This window comes from Staurois parvus, unplaced genomic scaffold, assembly GCF_062004578.1.
Source record: "Staurois parvus isolate SC_StPar_1 unplaced genomic scaffold, SC_StPar_1.0 ptg001252l, whole genome shotgun sequence".
Taxonomy (NCBI): Eukaryota; Metazoa; Chordata; class Amphibia; order Anura; family Ranidae; genus Staurois; species Staurois parvus.
The window spans coordinates 2,014,018-2,034,329 of record NW_028319048.1 but is presented as its reverse complement, the minus strand read 5'-3'; the positions used below and the strand labels follow the sequence as shown (position 1 = coordinate 2,034,329).

Here is a 20,312-nt window from a genome sequence, read left to right as displayed (position 1 = left end):
GGGATGAATTACTATATGGGAGATGAATTACTATGGGGGATGAATTACTATGGGGGATGAATTACTATATGGGGGATGAATTACTTTATGGGGGATGAATTACTATATGGGGGATGAATTACTATGGGGGATGAATTACTATATGGGGGATGAATTACTATGGGGGGGTGAATTACTATGGGGGATGAATTACTATATGGGGGATGAATTACTATATGGGGGTGAATTACTATATGGGGGATGAATTACTATGGGGGATGAATTACTATATGGGGGATGAATTACTATATGGGGGATGAATTACTATGGGGGATGAATTACTATATGGGGGATGAATTACTATGGGGGATGAATTACTATAAAAACTTATTGAAACTAAAAATAGTGTACCATCCTATGTATTTTCAGTTTTAAAAATGTGGCTCTCAAAATAAATTTCAGTCGTGGTTTTGGCGAGATTTGGCTCAGTTGAAAAAAAAGGTTGCCCACCACTGGTCTATGTGAATGTTTTAGCGTTTTCAAATAGCGGTATGGATACTGGGATTTTTTTTTTTTACTAGTAATGGTGGCGATCAGCGACTTCCCCAGTGACACCAATACAGTGATCACTACTAAAAAAAGCACTGACACTGTACTAATGCCACTGGGCATGCAGGGGTTAATGTGAGGGGCGATCAAAGGGTTAACTGTGTGTAGGGAGTGTTTTACTATGGGGGCGGGGTGCTTTGCTCCATGTTTGTACAGTTGGCTACACAGATTCACTAAGGAAAGCCCACAGATAAGCCATCCTCAGTTGTCATAGTTAGATTCAGAGTATCCTATTATATCCCTTCCCTTTCCCAGTTCCAATGAAATAAAGACAACAGAGAAGCTGGAACCCCCAGACTGATGATTGGAGTAATAAGTGAACGTTGTGAGCACCTGGCATAAGAAATGTGGTGTGCTTGGCTGTGGGAGAAGATCTAGGGGAAAGGCTGGGCAAGATACAAGCAGCCCCTGCGGGGGGAGCTCTACATAAGAAGCACTGGTGGGAACTAGTAGTAACTTTTATTATGTATTTAGCTGTTTCTGGAAGACAGTTAGCAAAGCTTTATGTCTGCATTGGGGAAGGTCCAATTTGATAACTTTGATCACCTCCTACTTTTCTTTTTTTTTTTTTCTGCAGTGGTTTTCATACACGAGAACCATAAAAGTGTTTTAGTTATCATACGGAAACGTTTTAAACCATCTTTTATCTGCCAGAGCTTTCAGCCTCTCATACTCCTGTTTTTTAGCTTTTGCTTTTGTCTCGGTAACTATAAATTCATGTGCAAATTGCAGAAGGACCTTCTTGTGCTGTATACGTTCTCTCATTGGATCCCTTGGCTGTGTCAGGCGGAATCTTACTTCTTGCAAAGCTTCCACGATCACTTTCTGTATATCATTGCACCGCCCTGGAGTCTTCATGTGGTCCGTGGGGGTGTAATTCTCAATGGCCAGCACTTTTTCTGCTCCCGCATCTCTAAACTTGTCTTCTAAATCTTTGTAGTCGTTCTTAAACTTGTGTGTAAGGACAACAATAGGAGGAATCCCTGTCATTATGATAAAAAATAGGAAAGTTCAGTTGAAAATGTAAACTTCCAAGAGTTCACTACCTTTAACAAGTTCATTTTTCTGGTCATATTAAGAATGGCCTTTCCTTTTCAGTGTGCAGCAAGAAATGTTCTTCTTTACATCCATGTCAATGGGAACCTGCATATGGCTCCTGACAACTCTCATAATTCAGCGCAGAACCTGAGATCACATTACAGGCGCTGAGTCACATTCAAAATGGCATCTCTATGGAATAATTGTATCTTTAGGTTTTTGAAATATTGTTTTTTTAAGGTTCAGTTGTGAATTTTCTTTGTTTTTCAGTATGACACTTTTTTTTCTTTTTTTCTTAAATGAAAGTGAAGTATAAAAATGGCAACCCTGGCACTGATTCTAGATTTACTACATCCAAGGACAGGTGCATTACTGGCCATTTGTGTATTTATACAAAATATATGTAGAGGGAGAAAATGCTGTACAATTGTATATGATCTCAAAAACGAATTAATGAAAGTGTATGTGAACACAAGAACACAAATGTAATATATTGCAGCTTTCCAGTCCTCAGATGGTGAGGAGTGTCAAGGTGTTGTGTCAATTGCAATTTAAATTGCAAAGCTTTTTTGGCCATATTTCTCCTCTGGATCACAGGAGTGCAGTTCATTCTGCATGACTGTGGCCCACTTTCAGCCAACAGACGTCACTCAGCTAGTCCAGGCGCTGGATCGATCCCAACTCTACAGTCGGGATTTACCCAGCAGCCCGGACTGGCAGCAAGTTGCTGAGAGCCTGAGGCAGCCCTTCTTGCCCCCTCCACAGCTCAGCATTACAGTGAGTGCTGAGGGGCAGAGCAAAGAGCTGGTGACTGACAGTCCCGGTTTTCTTCTCAGAATGGAGGGGGGAATTCAGTGATCAGGGGTGTCTGATCGCTCAGTTCTCAGTGCAGAATCGTCAGGGGACGGATGCAGCATCAGAGTGATGCTGCATTCACCTAGGTGAGTATATATTTTACATAAAGAAGAGTGACATAAAGAAGAGTGACATGAGTGAGGAGTGCCCTGGATTTTGTTTTCTTGGATTGCTACTTGAAAATGTGCTGTTTTGGTTCATAGCAAGTGGAATCCCTAACTGCTTGTGCCCTCTCCATTCTGACAGAGAGCTTGCATGGGTTCCAAACAAATTCACACCTTCTTGTTGAATGTCCTTGAATAACTGTCATAGCATCCTGGGCCTCTTCCTCCATCATAGATACCACCACTATGTGATTCAAAAACTTATGGAAGGGGAGGTGAAGGTGTGAGGGATACATTTCTTTAGGAAAACTTTGAGGAACACCCCCTTGACCAGACCTGTGTATATACTTTCAGTCATGGTAAGTGAGCTAATAATTACATTTTTTTCTTTTACAATCATCTTGGCTGATAGAAGAGTCACCTCACTCTATTCTTTTTTGAATCCCTTAAGTCAACAAAGATGTTCTTCAGGTAGTCTTAGCAGTGAAACATCTGAGAAGTGAAGTTACCTGTCATATCTCTGCAGTTCGTGAAAAAGCTGTGCAATTCATCAAGTTGCTCCTTTGGAAGTTTGTGCCTCGCACTAGAAGAAAACCAAAGTTTAGTGTCCTTATATACCAACTTTCTTCAAAGATATTTCATTTTTTTAGATAGGAAAGTTGTTTCACCTCCTGACATCTTGTATGTCTATAAATGATTGGGAAGACTAGCTGAGAAAGGCAGACCTCTTGAATATGGACTTGTGGGTAGAGGATGGGACACAAACTGCTGCAGGACAGTCCCACATGAAATGACATTCAAAGAAAATTGACAGCTCAACTTATAACTGCTTGCCTACAATGTAACTCATATACTCTCACCGGCCACTTTATTAGGTCCACCTTGGTAGTACCGGGTTGGACCCCCTTTTGCCTTCATTCTTCATGTCATGGATTCAACAAGGTGTTGGAAACACTTCTCAGAGTTTTTGGTCCATATAGACATGATAGCAACACGCAGTTGTTGCAGATTTGTTGGCTGCACATCCATGAACCGTTGATACAAGGCAGGATGGATCCATGCTTTCATGTTGTTTATGCCAAATTCTGACCCTACCATCTGAATGTTGCAGCTGAAATTGAGACTCAGCATACCAGGAAACATTTCTCCAATCTTCTATTGTCCAATTTCGGTGATCCTGTGTGAATTGTAGCCTCTGTTTCCTGTTCTTAGCTGATGAGAGTGGCACCCGATGTGGTCTTCTGCTGCTGTAGCCCATCTGCTTCAAGGCTGGATATATAGTGCATTCAGAGATGGTATTCTGCATACCTCGGTTGTAACAAGTGGTTATTTGAGTTACTGTTGCCTTTCTATCATCTGAAACCAGTCTGTCCATTCTCCTCTGATCTTTGACCTCAATGAGGCATTTTCCTCTAAACAACTGCCACTCACTGGATATTTTCTCTTTTTCGTTCAAAGTCACTTAAATCCCCTTTCTTCCTCATTCTGATGCTTGGTTTGAACTTCAGCAAGTCGTCTTCACCACGTCTAGATGCCTAAATGCATTGAGTTGCTGCCATGTGATTGGCTAATTACCACCACTTAGTTACCAAGCAATTGAACTGGTGTTTCTAATAACATGGCCGGTGAGTGTGTAGGGCAGCAAGAAAATAACATTAAAGTAGTTGTAAACATTTATTTTAATAACAAACATGTCTACACTTACCTGCTCTATGTAATAGAATTGCACAGAGTGGCCCCCGATCCTCCTCTTCTCAGGTGCCTTGCCTGCACTCCTCGCTCCCGAACCCTGCTGCTGCATCCATTGACACAGACAGCAGGACTTGGCCCTGCCCCCCACTCCCTTATCAATGGAGTTGATTGACAGGAGCAGGAGCCAATGGCTGCTATCAATCTGCCCAATGAGGAGGGACAAAGCCAGGAGAGCCCCAGCTCTCATTCACAGCTTTGGATCACGATTAGGCTCAGGTAAGCATGGGGGGGAGGGGTAAGGGGGCGGGTCTGTGACACAGAAGGTTTTTTTTACCCTTTCTTAAGATAGAAACCTTGAGGCTTTAGAACCACTTTAATGCCGACCCCCCCCCCCCCCGCACACACGTGTTCATGCTGGTTGTGTGCAGTGAGAACGCTCTCTGAGCACTCCCACTACACTGACTAAGCTGTTACCAATCAGAGAGCCAGCAGGATAGACACCCAATCATGTAAGAGTCCTGAGAGCCAATTACAGCGGTCACATGATACAGTTAAATAATTAGCACAACTACTGGAACCATTCCTGTCAGCGGGACTGCGATAGTACAATGGAAGAACAGAATGGTTGGCGGCACAAACAGCAATGTGGTGGATGAAATCCTCTATTGGAATCCTTAACATGCAATATGATAAGAACATGACAGATCCAAGACAGGACAGAGGAGCAGTCGACGCGTTTCACATGAACACGTGCTCATTTCTAAGTCATTTGCAAAATTGAATAAACAACTGAGATGCCTAACAAGGAAAAATTCAATTTAATAGTATTGAAAATAGAGTCCCAAAGTTGGGTAACTCAAAAGTTACATGTAAGTAGACATGGCTGACTCACTACATGTGATACAAAAAGCGGTGTCCTCGGAACCAATTATATCATAATAAAAACAAAGAAAACCAGGGGAAGGGATCCACTGGCATAGAGGTTCCAATGAGAACAAACCTCGGCTAAACAAAAACCAAAGTATATTCCAAAGTCAAAATCAAAAAATTTGCAAACAAAATGATATGTCCGACACCTCCACCACACACAGACAGATAAAAGACAACGTGGTCATGCAAAAGAACAGCCCACGTTCCGAGGTCCTGGCACCTCCGACATGCACCTGTAAGATCAAAAGGGACAGGATAGATAGACCTGTTAATTGGTGGATGAAAGTCTAGAAATATAGATGGAAACAAGATGGAATGGAATCATTAAATGAGGAAAAAAAAGCACAATGGAAAAATAAATGCAGTATCAGCAATAAAAATTGAAATAAATGATGATTGATTGTATATTGTTCAATGTCACTTGGATCCATGCATGATGTCATACTATAACATTAACGATGTATGAATAGATGAATCCCCATTAGGGGTAGATATCACTCCAACCTGCCTAAGTCTCCCATCTTCATGATAACCTCATATGGAGGAAAGTTCTGCATCACAACGGATGCTATAGTATGGAGAGGCAAGGAGTAAATCACTTGAATACGTTGCAGTAAAGCAGCTCAATAGACAATTAGAACATCAATGGCATGGTTGTGATTTAGATGTTTTGAGGTCAAAGTTCAAATTTCAGAACACAAAATGTGCTTAACTCATGTCATATGGTAATTCATAAGTTTCCACATATAAGAACAGGTCATGCAGAGGGTGGTATAATGACTGCCAATTCACCCACACGCTGAACAATTTACCCCATATTATTATTATTATACAGTATTTATATAGCACTAAAAAGTTTGCTCAGCGCTGTACATTATAGTGGGGACAGAACATGAGACAATACAGTAACAATACAATACACGAGGGGTTCGAGGGCCCTGCTCTTTCCAGCTTACAATCTAGGAGGGAGGGGATAGTGGTACAGGAGGAAGTGGCTGTGGGGGATGGAGTGGTAGGAAGAGTGGAGGAGATCGGCTGTTAGGTGAGGGTGGGGTAGGCTTCCCTGAAGAGATGGGTTTTCAGGGTGTGCCTAAAGGTGAGGAGTGTAGGTGACAGTCTGATGGATTGGGTAGTGAGTTCCAGAGGATGGAGGAAGTCCTGGAGAAGTCCTGCAGTCGGGCGTGGGAGGAGGAGACCAGGGAGCTAGAAAGTAGGAGGTCTTGTGAGGAGCGGAGGGCACGGGTAGGGTGGTATTTGGGTATCAGGTCGGTTAGGTAGTTTGGGGCAGTATGGTGGACGGCTTTGTACGTCAGTGTTAGTAGTTTGAATTTAATGCGTTGGGCAATCGGGAGCCAGTGGAGGGAATGACAGAGGGGGGTGGAGGACACTGAGTGGAGGCCAGTGGAGGGAATGACAGAGGGGGGTGGAGGACACTGAGTGGAGGCCAGTGGAGGGAATGACAGAGGGGGGTGGCAGAAGCGGAGCGGTTGGTAAGGTGGATGAGTCTGGCCGCTGAGTTCAGGATAGACTGGAGCGGGGATAGTCTGCGTTGGGGTAGGCCGGTGAGGAGGGAGTTGCAGTAGTCCAGACGTGATATAATAAGGGAGTGAATGAGTTGTTTAGTAGTGTCTGGGGTTAGGAACAAACGTATTTTGGAGATGTTGCGGAGGTGGAGCCTGCATGAGTTTGTCAGCGATTGGACAGGAGGTTGGAAGGACAGGTTTGAGTCAAGAGTGACACGTAGGATTTTGGCTTGCAGGGTGGGACTGATGGTGGTGTTGTTGGTCGTGATGGAGAGGGTGGGGTGGGGGGCGTGGGCTGGGGGGAAGATTAGGAGCTCAGTTTTGGAAAGGTTCAGTTTGAGGAAATGGAGCGACATCCAGTCTGATATGTCGTTCAGTATGTCGCTGTACATTATAGTGGGAGACAGAACATGAGACAATACAGTAACAGTAACTGTGCTCTTGCCACGAAACGCGTTAGAGATAAGGATACCTCTCATACCACTTGCTACCTACATGGTCCATGCATGTGACTGTCAGCCATCTTTTTGGATTCTGTGAATCAGCTTCTTTGGATTTTACTATATACTGTAAGTCTGCTACCTGTTTTTACCAATCTCTTGAATAAAAATACTACACTATCAAGATTTCTCTCTTTTGGGTCTTATTGCTGAGTCCCTAAGGTGATCTCCTGATATGAAAGCACACCACCCCTGGCGATAGAGCAGTGGTTCTCAACCTTTCTAATGCTGCGACCCCTTAATACAGTTCCTCATGTTGTGGTGACCCCCAACCATAAAATTATTTTCGTTGCTACTTCATAACTGTAATTTTGCAGTGGGAGGACTAGCGCCCCATCACTGATGTCAGTGGGATGAATAGTGTCCCATCGTTGGTATCAGTGGGAGGAATAGTGCCCCATCATTGGTGTCAGTGGGAGGAATAGTGCCCCATCATTGGCGTCAGTGGGAGGAATAGTGTCCCATCATTAGTGTCAGTGGGAGGAATAGTGCCTCATCATTGGCGTCAGTGGGAGGAATAGTGCCCCGTCATTGGCGTCAGTGGGAGGAATAGTGTCCCATCATTGGCGTCAGTGGGAGGAATAGTGTCCCATCATTGGTATCAGTGGGGGGAATAGTGCCCCATCATTGGTATCAGTGGGAGGAATAGTGCCCCATCATTGGTATGAGTGGGAGGAATAGTACCCCATCATTGGTGTCAGTGGGAGGAATAGTGCCCCATCATTGGTGTCAGTGGGAGGAATAGTGCCCCATCATTAGTATCAGTGGGAGGAATAGTGCCCCATCATTGGTGTCAGTGGAAGGAATAGTGCCCCATCATTGGTATGAGTGGGAGGAATAGTGCCCCATCATTGGTATCAGTGGAAGGAATAGTGCCCCATCATTGGTATGAGTGGGAGGAATAGTGCCCCATCATTGGTATGAGTGGGAGGAATAGTGCCCCATCATTGGTATGAGTGGGAGGAATAGTGCCCCATCATTGGTATGAGTGGGAGGAATAGTGCCCCATCATTGGTGTCAGTGGGAGGAATAGTGCCCCATCATTGGTGTCAGTGGGAGGAATAGTGCCCCATCATTGGTGTCAGTGGGAGGAATAGTGCCCCATCATTGGTGTCAGTGGGAGGAATAGTGCCCCATCATTAGTATCAGTGGGAGGAATAGTGCCCCATCATTGGTATGAGTGGGAGGAATAGTGCCCCATCATTGGTGTCAGTGGAAGGAATAGTGCCCCATCATTGGTATGAGTGGGAGGAATAGTGCCCCATCATTGGTGTCAGTGGAAGGAATAGTCCCCCATCATTGGTGTCAGTGGGAGGAATAGTGTCCCATCATTGGTGTCAGTGGGAGGAATAGTGCCCCATCATTGGTGTCAGTGGGAGGAATAGTGCCCCATCATTGGTGTCAGTGGGAGGAATAGTGCCCCATCATTGGCGTCAGTGGGAGGAATAGTGCCCAATCATTGACGTCAGTGGGAGGAATAGTGCCTCCTCATTGGTGTCAGTGGGAGGAATAGTGCCCCATCATTGGCGTCAGTGGGAGGAATAGTGTCCCATCATTGGCGTCAGTGGGAGGAATAGTGTCCCATCATTGGTATGAGTGGGAGGAATAGTGCCCCATCATTGGTGTCAGTGGGAGGAATAGTGCCCCATCATTGGTGTCAGTGGGAGGAATAGTGCCCCATCATTGGTATCAGTGGGAGGAATAGTGCCCCATCATTGGCGTTAGTGGGAGGAATAGTGCCCCATTGTTGGTGTCAGTGGGGGGAGGAATAGTGCCCCATCGTTGGTGTCAGTGGGGGGAGGAATAGTGCCCCATCGTTGGTGTCAGTGGGGGGAGGAATAGTGCCCCATCGTTGGTGTCAGTGGGGGGAGGAATAGTGCCCCATCGTTAGTGTCAGTGGAGGGAGGAATAGTGCCCCATCGTTGGTGTCAGTGGGGGGAGGAATAGTGCCCCATCGTTGGTGTCAGTGGGGGGAGGAATAGTGCCTCATCGTTGGTGTCAGTGGGGGGAGGAATAGTGCCCCATCGTTGGTGTCAGTGGGGGGAGGAATAGTGCCCCATCGTTGGTGTCAGTGGGGGGAGGAATAGTGCCCCATCGTTGGTGTCAGTGGGGGGAGGAATAGTGCCCCATCGTTGGTATCAGTGGGAGGAATAGTGCACCATCGTTGGTGTCAGTGGGGGGAGGAATAGTGCCCCATCGTTGGTATTAGTGACACAAATGATGGGGCACTATCCCTTCCACTGACACCAATGATACTTACCTTGCTGACTCCTGCTCCAGCCTGGGCTCGCTCTCTCCCATCTACAGCCTGCATACCTAGCTGCAGCAGCAAAATTTGCACTTACCTGTCAGCTGTCTTCCTTCTCTGGCCTCTCTCTTCACTCGTTCCTGCAGCTCCCTCGATCTTCTTCGATCTCCGCACGCTGCCGCTCGGCTCCTCCTCTCCAAGCTCCACCTTCTCGCCGGTGATTGGCCGCCTGTGTGCCTCTCCTGAGCTACAGTTCCAGTGACCAATCAGCGGCGAGGAGGCGGTGACAGGGGCAGCATATTATCCCGCCCACACATCGCCGGAGACAGCAGCGGTGTCTCGGTTCCTAAGACCATCGGAAATATGTGTTTTCCGATGGTCTTAGGCGACCCCTGGGAAATGGTCGTTCGACCCCCAAAGGGGTCGCGACCCCCAGGTTGAGAACCGCTGCGATAGAGGATATAAGGCAAATTCGTGTTACTGTAAAGAGGCGCACTCCCCCTGGTGGTAGGAGACGGCAAGAGCGGTGCACAGTTGTTCCTGAGGGCTCTACGCTGAGGACCATTGGGCTGTGACCAGGAGTAGGTCATTATACTCCAATGCGCTTTGTCTTGCGCTATCTGGTTAGTGCATTTTACAGCTACTCTCCTATCACAGAAGTCACAGATTTGATTGATACTCGGATCTACTCCTAGATCTAATGACTCTAACATCCCTATCACTATATGCACTTTGATTGGTTGGATGAATCTGTACCACTTACCCGACCACTGTTTACATTAATTGATGTACGCTATACCTGGTGCATGTCGCACTTTTAATGCATTTCCTTCTATTACTGCTGTACATATGTCAATTTTCCTACTATATACTTAAGCGCTGCATTTTTTGCTTTATTTTATTCTCTATGAAGAGGTTACACGAGGTTTACCTTTATGCTAGCAGCTTGAATTTTTCACACCCAGCGCTCATTTTTATTCTATTTTATCATTCAGGTAAATGCTTGCTTATAGCAAAGTAATTCTTTGCTATAAGCAAATTGTGTAAAAAAAAAAATACTGATCACTTCCCCAAAGTAGTACAATGTTACTATGGTAACAGTGTACTACTTTGGTCATAGTAAAATCTGAAAAAAAAATCTGAAAAAAAAAAAAAAAAGGTAATAAAAAATTAAAAATAATAAAAAATAAAACATATATTTTTTTTCCATACTGTCACCAGTCAGTGTCCCTGTTCACTGCCATGCCAGTTATATGATGATGCTGTACTGCACTGGTGACAGTATGTAAAAAAAAAAAAATTGTGAAAATAATCTTTTTCATTTTTTTATTTTCCGAAAAATTCTGACAAAACAAAATACAACTTCAAAAAACTTGCCATTCCTCTTATGAAGTACATCGGACTGTCTACTCTTCAAAAAGGGGTCATTTGGGGATATCTGTACTGTCCTGACATTTGGGGGGATATCTGTACCGTCCTGACATTTGGGGGATATCTGTACTGTTCTGACATTTGGGGGATATCTGTACTGTTCTGACATTTGGGGGATATCTGTACTGTCCTGACATTTGGGGGATATCTGTACTGTTCTGACATTTGGGGGATATCTGTACTGTCCTGACATTTGGGGGATATCTGTACTGTTCTGACATTTGGGGAATATCTGTACTGTCCTGACATTTGGGGGATATCTGTACTGTCCTGACATTTGGGGGATATCTGTACTGTCCTGACATTTGGGGGATATCTGTACTGTCCTGACATTTGGGGGATATCTGTACCGTCCTGACATTTGGGGGATATCTGTACCGTCCTGACATTTGGGGGATATCTGTACCGTCCTGACATTTGGGGGATATCTGTACCGTCCTGACATTTGGGGGATATCTGTACTGTTCTGACATTTGGGGGATATCTGTACTGTCCTGACATTTGGGGATATCTGTACCGTCCTGACATTTGGGGATATCTGTACCGTCCTGACATTTGGGGATATCTGTACCGTCCTGACATTTGGGGATATCTGTACCGTCCTGACATTTGGGGATATCTGTACTGTCTCAAGAAATTAGATTGGCCGTCAGTACTTCAGGATTGATCAATATTCAGATCTATACCATAGTTTGTGAACTCTATAACTTTCCTACAAACTAAATAATACATCCTAATTTGGGTTATTTTCACCAAAGACATGTAGCAGAATACATCTCGGCCTAAATTTATGAAGAACAATTATTTATTTGTAAACTTGTATAACAGAAACAAAGAAAAACGTGGTTTTTTTTCAAAATTTTTGGTCTTTTTTTGTTAATTTAGCAAAAAATAAAAACCCCAGCGGTGATTAAATACCACCAAAAGAAAGCTCTAGTTGTGTGAAGAAAATGATAAAATTTTAGTTTGGGTACAATGTTGTATGACCGCGCAATTGTCATTCAAAGTGTGAGAGCGCTGAAACCTGAAAAATGGCCTGGGCAGGAAGGTGTAAAATTGCACGGTATTGAAATGGTTAAGACACTCAACCAATTTATTTGTCCAATTTATTAATTTCTATACAGAAATGATCCTGATTTTGAACTCTACCGGCGTTAGTAAATAAACCCCTAATTGACACTGGGGTGGGAACTGACTGACACTGACATCGCCAGTGATACTAATACAGTTTTCAGTGATAATGCTGTACACTGTCACTGTACTAAAGACACTGGCTGGGAAGGGGTTAACATCTAGGGGCAATCAAAGGGTTAACTGTTTGTCTACCAATCTGTAAAGTGTGTGATGTATGCAATATGTGCTGCTTTTACTAATAGATGTGGCTGTCTCTTCTCCCTGATTTGCAGGGAGAAAAAACAGGCACATTGCTGCTCTATGTACAGAGCCCTGTGTTTTTAGTAAACACAGGGCTCTGTACTGTGATTTGCTAAGCTGATCAGCAGGTCCTGGTCATAAGTCATTGGCCGGAACCTGCTGACCAACTTGTGCTGTACTGTATGACAGTACAGATGGGCATTGCGCCCCCATGCGCTCCCCATACCTGGAAATGCTGGATCGCATACATGTATGTTCCCAGCGCAGAGCGGCTGACCTGCCGCAGTAACAGTACATGGGACGGTCCACAAGTGGTTATACTTTATAGCCAATTACAGTCATGCAAAGCAGCACAAAACATACATCAAATATTATAATTTTGTCATAACAATGTATGCAAAGCTTTCTATAGATCCATACCTGTAAATAAATATGGGGACAATAAAATCGGTGTAGTTTGGTGTTGGGTCAGAATCCTCCACCTGGGACATTATCTGATCAAAGTCCTTAGTCAGCACCACTTCCTCATCCAAGGGGAGAAAATGACCTGCGAGTGACAACAGACAGACATAAAAAGATACCAGAGTTATAGGAACCCCATGACTGGTGTCCACCATAACGTCACACATCGGGGCCAATTTACTAAAGATTAGAGCATGACCACTTTGCAGAGTCAGTTTTCTCACTTACAGTAGCTTAGTACATGAGGAGAAAATGAAAGCACAATTCTTTTGTTCAGAATATCTTACCATCTGTATGGAAAATGAAAGAAAAAATAAAGATGTTGGCTTGGCCATGATAGGAGGACTGAAGTCAGCCAGATTCAGCGCATCCTCTAAGTGCAAATTCACTTATTTAATGTGGAACTTTAACTAAAAATATAAAAACTGTCAGACAGGCAGGAATTGTAATGCAGAAGACTCATGCTTTGCTTCTTCTGCACTAAAGTTACTTACCTGCCTGTCCACCCCTGTAGAGTGAGCCGCTCACTGTACAAATTCGGTGATGCCGATCCTCACGGAACTCCCGTGTGTGTGGCCAATGACGACGGGCAATGACAGCCGCCGCTTGCTGTGGTGGCACACCTGTAGATCCGCTCCTGAGTCCATAGACACGCATAGTGCAGCTCGGTCCTGCCTCCCATTCCTTTCCTACAGCATTTGATTGACAGCAACAGAAACCAATGGCTCCCACTGCTGCCTTTGTGTCCTGTGAATGCATGGAGGGAGAAAAGAGCCACCACAGACGGGCACAGTGCTGGATGGAGTGAGGACTCAAGTAGTTGGGGAAGGGGAGGGGGGGTCAAATAATGGGACATTTACTACCTTAAAGTGGTTGTAAAGGTTCAAGGTTTTTCACCTTCATGCATTGTATGCATGAAGGTAAAAAACTTTCTGTGTACAGCCTCCCCCCAATACTTACCTGAGTCCCATTCCAATCCATCGATGTGCATAACAGCTTCAGCTGTCCCGGGTCTCTTCCTCCTCATTGGCTCTCACTGCTGTCAATCACAGCCAGTCAGCCAATGAGGAGAGAGAGGGGACAAGGCGAAGCCACAGCTCTGTGTGTGAATAGATACACACAGCAGCAGCTTGGCAACATGCCTACTCAGGTGCCCCCGTAGCAAGCTGCTTGTTATGGGGGCGTTCGACAGAAAGGAGGAGCCAGGAGTGCCGGAAGGGGACCCAAGAAGTGGAGGATCCGGGCTGCTCTGTGCAAAACCACTGCACACAGCAGGTAAGTATATCATGTTTGTTATTTTACAGAAAAAAAATAACCTTTAGTATCACTTTAAAATGATCGGGATCTTTTTTTTCTTATCATTTTAAGCAGGTTCTACTTACAATGGTTCTGCACACAACAGCCCCCAACCTCCTCCTCTGTGGTCACCCACCAGTCCTCCTGACTCCTTTCCCCTTCCAAGTGCCCCTATAACAAGCCACTTACTATGGAGATACTAGTGCTGGCTTACTCCCAAGCTGCGCTGTGTGTGTCCATTGACACACATATTTCAGCTCAGCAACACCACTGCTCCTCCCTCACAGGCTGTGCCTAACAGTAGCAAGAGCCAATGTCCAGTGAGGAGGAAGAGAGAGGAGGGAGCCACTGCTCTTGGTATTGAGATTGGGCTCAGGTAAGTATTTGGTGGGGGGGGGGGGCATCTGAACACAGAAGGCTTTTTACCTTAATGCAGATAATGTAAACAACTTTCTGCCTTTGCAACCATTTTAATGCAGGGAATGTATTAAGGTAAAACATGTCTAGGTTTTATCATCATTTTAAGGACATGAAGTAGGGAGAAAGGAGAAGGTGGCAGGTGTCTCCAAGCTGGCCCCTAGGGGACTATTACTCCCCCTGACACCAGAAATGAGGAATTAATTTTCCCACTGACACCAATCATGGAGTACTATTCCTTCAACTGACACCAAAGACAAGATACTATATCTCCCCTTGAGACCAGAGATGGGGAACTAAATCTCCTACTGACACTAATTATAGGGCACAATTCCTCCCACTGGAACCAATGGTGTCATTTTTTTTACTCCCACTGACCACCAAGCAGGGCTTTATTTCAGTGGGAACGTAGGGGAATGCAGTTCCAGCACCTCCATTACTAAATGTATGTTATGGCTAGGGCTACTGGGGTGTGTTGGAGTATCTATTGATGCTGGCTTGTAGAGGATCAGTTGTCACTTGGAGGATCTATTGTTGATGGGGGTCTATGGTTGTTGATGGGGGCTCTATTGTGGCTTGTGGGAGAACTATTGCTGCTGGAGGGGGTGTTATGTTGCTGGGAGGGATCTACTGATGCTGACTGCTGGGAGAAATATTGTCTCTTGAAGGATCTTTTATTACTGGGGTATATTGTTGTGAGGTGGTCTATTTCTTTCTTTCTTGGGGGTAATCTATTGTTGATGGCTGCAGGGGGTCTATTCTACTGCTTTTTTTGTTATCGTTAACACGTTCCATACAAGTTACCCAGCACCACAGAATTATATTTGGTTCTGTATTCTCTAAAAGGACTGTACTGAGAGGTGGGACCAAGGGACAGTGCTCAAAGGTGGGTAGGGGATGGAGACAAGGGGTGACTCGGAAGGGGGGAGTACCTGCACCTATTCTCTGAGAAACAAAAGCCCTGCCACCAAGCCTATGACATTGTGATGGCGGAGCATTTTCTACTCCCACTGGCCACAGTCCGACCCCCAATAAAGTAAACTGGCCCTTTGTTTTGAAAATTTGGAGACCCCTGATGTAGAGAAACCTCGAGGGAAGAGGCAGCAAGATGAGCAATTTGGCCTACAAGGCGCGTTCTAGGAGGACGTCTATAGACACCGTCCCAGACTCAGAGAACCGCTCTGTAGTCGTCTTTTGGCTATATTGTGGCAATGAGGTGGTTAATAATTGACAATTGAACATTTGCTTTAGTAAATCTCTCTCACCATGACACCACCTGTTGCTGTTTTCTCTATAGGATTATAGTCTATTTTATTTTCCATCTGTCTTTTTTTACACCATACTACCAACCAAAAATGCTGACATATGACATAAAAAACCACCTTCATTGTCAGAGGTTTGTGGCAACATTTTTCCAGTCTTTGCAACTTTCTATTCAAATGTGAAAAATGGCAACAGATTCATTAGATTTGGGGCAGCTGAATGCAATATAAACATATTTTATGAGACATTTCATTACCATTGTATGAACTTTCCTCCCAAGCATAATAGGTTGACAAAGAAAATATTTTATAGATTACCTAGTTGTGCATAAGCCACCGCTTCCTCAGCTCCGTCCTTTGTTCTGAATCCTCTGTTGTCCACGATGGAGATGGTATCAGTAAGTTCATACTTGTTTCTCCTCGTTGTGATAACGGAGGATTCAGTTGATCCAGTTGTGGCATGGGTCTGGAATTCGTCTTCTCCAAGGGTGTAGATGCAGGAGTTGACAAAAGCCGATTTGCCATGACCGGTATAACCAAACAGCTGCAGGAGCAGCCTGGTGTATGTCTGGTCCTCTGGAAGATGAAAATCAAGGATGAATTGTTTGTATTGTGTGGGGTCAATTGCTGGAAACATTGCCCAGTGTCTTGTTTCTGTGATATTCTGTTTCTGGTAAAATTTGCTTCCACGTTTGCTGCGTACAAAGGTGATGGGAGTGTGCTGAAATGTTTCTTATACAGATTACATTCCTTGCACACAGGTATAACAACATGCCACAAACTGAACCGGGCCCTGCCCTTGTATCTTACACACAACTATAGGCAAAATGTTTATTTATTTTTTCCATTTTTGGATACAGTAAGGGAGGGTTATGTTTGTTTGTTTCTGTTTTTGTTTTGTTTTTTTCCATCTGTGTCCTATTGGGGAGATTTCTCTTCACTTCCTGTCCCATAGCCACAACAGGAAGTGGGAGGAATCCCTCCAAATTGAGAGAAGTAATGGTTGTCACCAGAACCAGGGCTCTTTTTCTCAGAGAATAGGTGCAGGAACTCTCTCTATCCAAGTTGCCTTTGTCCCCGCCCCTTACCCACCTCAAAGCACTGTTCCTTGGTTAAACCCCCTAAACCCCTCCCCCCTGTGCCGCTTTTTTTTAGAGAATACAGAAGTATCATTTTGTTGTGTTAAGTATTTTGTATGGAATTTGTTAACAACAAGAAAAGCAGTAAAATAGATCCTCTGCAGCCAGCAACAAAATCCCCCCCAGCAACACTAGACTCCAAGCAGAAACAATGGATCTCCCCTCAGCCCTTATGTTGCTGGGGGGGGGTCAGTTGTTGATGGGTGAGATCTAATTTTGAGGGAGGGGTCTATTGTTACTGACCCTCCAGCAGCCAGGAATAATAGACCCTTCACTCAACAGTAGATCCCACACATCAATAAATATAAGAACAATTCCCAGCAACAATAGAAATCTCCAGCACAAGAGACCCCCCCTCCCCCCCTGCAAAAGTGGATCCTCTCCAGAAACAATAGATCCTCAGCAGCCAGCATTAATAGACCCTCCAGGACACCCCAGCGCCCCTTTGCCTCTACATTCAATCAGTGCTGGAGGTGATGGAATGTGTTCCCCCGCGTTCCTGATGAAAGAAGCCCTGACCAGAACTAGTGTCCCCAATGGGAGATTTCCCTTTCTATTCCTGTGTCGGTAACAACAAAAATGTTGTTTTTTTTTTATTTCACTCTGTACAGTAATGGTAAATAGGATGAATAGAGAGGATGAATCTCCCCCATGGGGGCACAACCGGCAATAGACACCTGGCAGGGGTTCTAATCCATCTCCACTCTATCCAAAAATGGTAGAATTACAGGCTAAATAAAACTTAAAAATGCCCCCCCCCCTCCTAGCACCTATGTTGGCTAACAAACACAAATGCTCCTGCGCTTGGGGATGGACTCGATGCTACAACCACATAAGGAATGTTCTGGAACATGCACATTTTGCTGCCCTCAAATAGACCGGGGGAATCCAAATATACTGAATGAGGAAAGACAAAACAGAGGGCGCACAGGCCGAGTGCATTACCATAAAAAATGTTTAATAAAAAATAAAGTATGTGTTGTACTCACAAACGACAATATAGTCAAGGCACGTCATAAGGAACAGCTGGGTCAACACCGCGCTGAGTAACAGCCAGCTCTGAGGAAAAGGCAAGTCCTCGAAACGCGTCAGATTTTGGATGTCTACACTCCCTATTGCGGACTGTTACTCAGCGCGGTGCTGACCCAGCTGTTCCTTATGACGTGCCTTGACTATATTGTCGTTTGTGAGTACAACACATACTTTATTTTTTATTAAACATTTTTTATGGTAATGCACTAGGCCTGTGCGCCCTCTCTTTGTTCTTTCCTCATGTTGGCTAACCTGTATAAGAAAGATGTATATACAGCACTTACCCTTCTTCATCTCGCTCCAGTTGGGTCGTCATGTGATCCGGCTCCCTTGTGTCAGCCAGCAGTGGGTGCAAGGTAAAGGAGGGAGCGACAACAATGACATGTGACATGGGGGCTTATAAGGGACATCACCGCTCTAGGCTTTCCCAGTTATTGTTCAGCGCTCCCTCCTCTCCCCTGCAGCTGCCACTGGCTGACACAAGGGAGATCATGTAACCAGACCAGAGAGGGCTGAAAATAGGTAATTAGCATAAGTGTATAAGTACACGGCTCAAACAAATGAAAGGAATACTTTTATCTTAGTCTAGCATCGAGTCAGTGACACTGCTGGGATATGGATCTGGTCAGGTAAGTAGCAGAGGGGGTTGTTAATCAGTTTCAGCTGCTTTGGTCTTGAAATTAACAACAGGTGAACTAGATGGGCAACAATGAGACAACCCCCAAAACAGGAATGGTTTTACAGGTGGAGGCCACTGACATTTTTTGTTTTGTATTTGGCTAGGATCAGTGTCACTACTGGTAGCATGAGGCCATACCTGGACTCTACAGAGGTTGCACAGGCAGTCCAACTAATCCAGCATGGCACATCAATACGTGCCATTGCCAGAAGGTTTGCTGTGTTTCCCAGCACAGTCTCAAGAGCATGGAGGAGATTCCAGGAGACAGGCAGTTACTCTAGGAGAGCTGGATGAGATCGTAGAAGGTCCTTATCCCATCAGCAGGACCGGTATCTGCTCCTTTATGCAAGGAGGAACAGGATGAGCCCTGCCAGAGCCCTACAAAATGACCTCCAGCAGGACACTGGTGTGAATGTCTTTGACCAATCAGAAACAGACTTCATGAGTGTGGCCTGACAGTCAGACATCCCCTAGTGGGCTCTGTGCTCACTGCCTGTCACCATAGAGCTGGATTGGTATCTTCCATTGAACACCAGAAATGGCAGGTCCACCATCGGCACCCTGTGCTTTTCACCCTGAGCACATGTGACAGACATGAAAGGGTCTGGAGAAGCTGTGGAGAACGTTCTGCTGCCTGTAACATCATTCAGCATGACCATTTTGGTAGTGGGTCAGTGATGGTGTGAGGAGGCATATCCATGAAAGGATGCAAAGACCCCTACAGACTAGATAATTGGACCCTGACTGCCATTAGGTATCATGATGAAATCCTTGGACCCATTGTCAGACCCTACGCTGATGCAGTGGGTCCTGGGTTCCTCCTGGTGCAGTGGGTTCTGGGTTTCTCCTGGTGCACGACAATGCCTGGCCTCATGTGGCAAGAGTATGCGGGTAGTTCCTGGAGGATGAATGAATTGATACCATTGAATGGCTCTCACGCTCGCCTGACCTACAGTCAGGTCCATAAATATTGGGACATTGACACAATTCTAACATTTTTGGCTCTATACACCACGATGGATTTGAAATGAAATGAACAAGATGTGCTTTAACTGCAGACTGTCAGCTTTAATTTGAGGATATTTACATCCAAATCAGGTGAACGGTGTAGGAATTACAACAGTTTGCATATGTGTCTCCCACTTGTTAAGGGACCAAAAGTAATGAGACAATTGGCTTCTCAGCTGTTCCATGGCCAGGTGTATGTTATTCCCTCATTATCCCAATTACAATGAGCAGATAAAAGGTCCAGAGTTCATTTCAAGTGTGCTATTTGCATTTGGAATCTGTTGCTGTCAACTCTCAAGATGAGATCCAAAGAGCTGTCACTATCAGTGAAGCCATCATTAGGCTGAAAAAACAAAACAAACCCATCAGAGAGATAGCAAAAACATTAAGCGTGCCCAAAACAACTGTTTGGAGCATTTTTAAAAAGAAGGAACGCACCGGTGAGCTCAGCAACACCAAAAGACCCGGAAGACCACGGAAAACAACTGTGGTGGATGAGCGAAGAATTCTTTCCCTTGTGAAGAAAACACCCTTCACACCAGTTGGCCAGATCAAGAACACTCTCCAGGAGGTAGGTGTATGTGTGTCAAAGTCAACAATCAAGAGAAGACTTCACCAGAGTGAATACAGAGGGTTCACCACAAGATGGAAACCATTGGTGAGCCTCAAAAACAGGAAGGCCAGATTAGAGTTTGCCAAACGACATCTAAAAAAGCCTTCACAGTTCTGGAACA

The 20,312-nt window shown here is 44.9% G+C and overlaps 1 protein-coding gene across 1 annotated transcript; it reads right to left on the bottom strand.

Annotated features, from left to right (window-relative positions):
- Positions 1-238: 238 nt before the first annotated feature.
- On the bottom strand, positions 239-16,422 carry LOC149437869 (uncharacterized). Its single transcript, XM_089660525.1, has 4 exons — positions 16,039-16,422; positions 12,704-12,830; positions 3,095-3,168; positions 239-1,571 (listed from the first exon to the last, which is right to left on the bottom strand). The coding sequence occupies exons 1-4, from the start codon at positions 16,355-16,357 to the stop codon at positions 1,198-1,200; spliced, it is 894 nt and encodes a 297-aa protein (XP_089516651.1). The 5' UTR covers positions 16,358-16,422; the 3' UTR covers positions 239-1,197.
- Between the last annotated feature and the right edge of the window lie 3,890 nt (positions 16,423-20,312).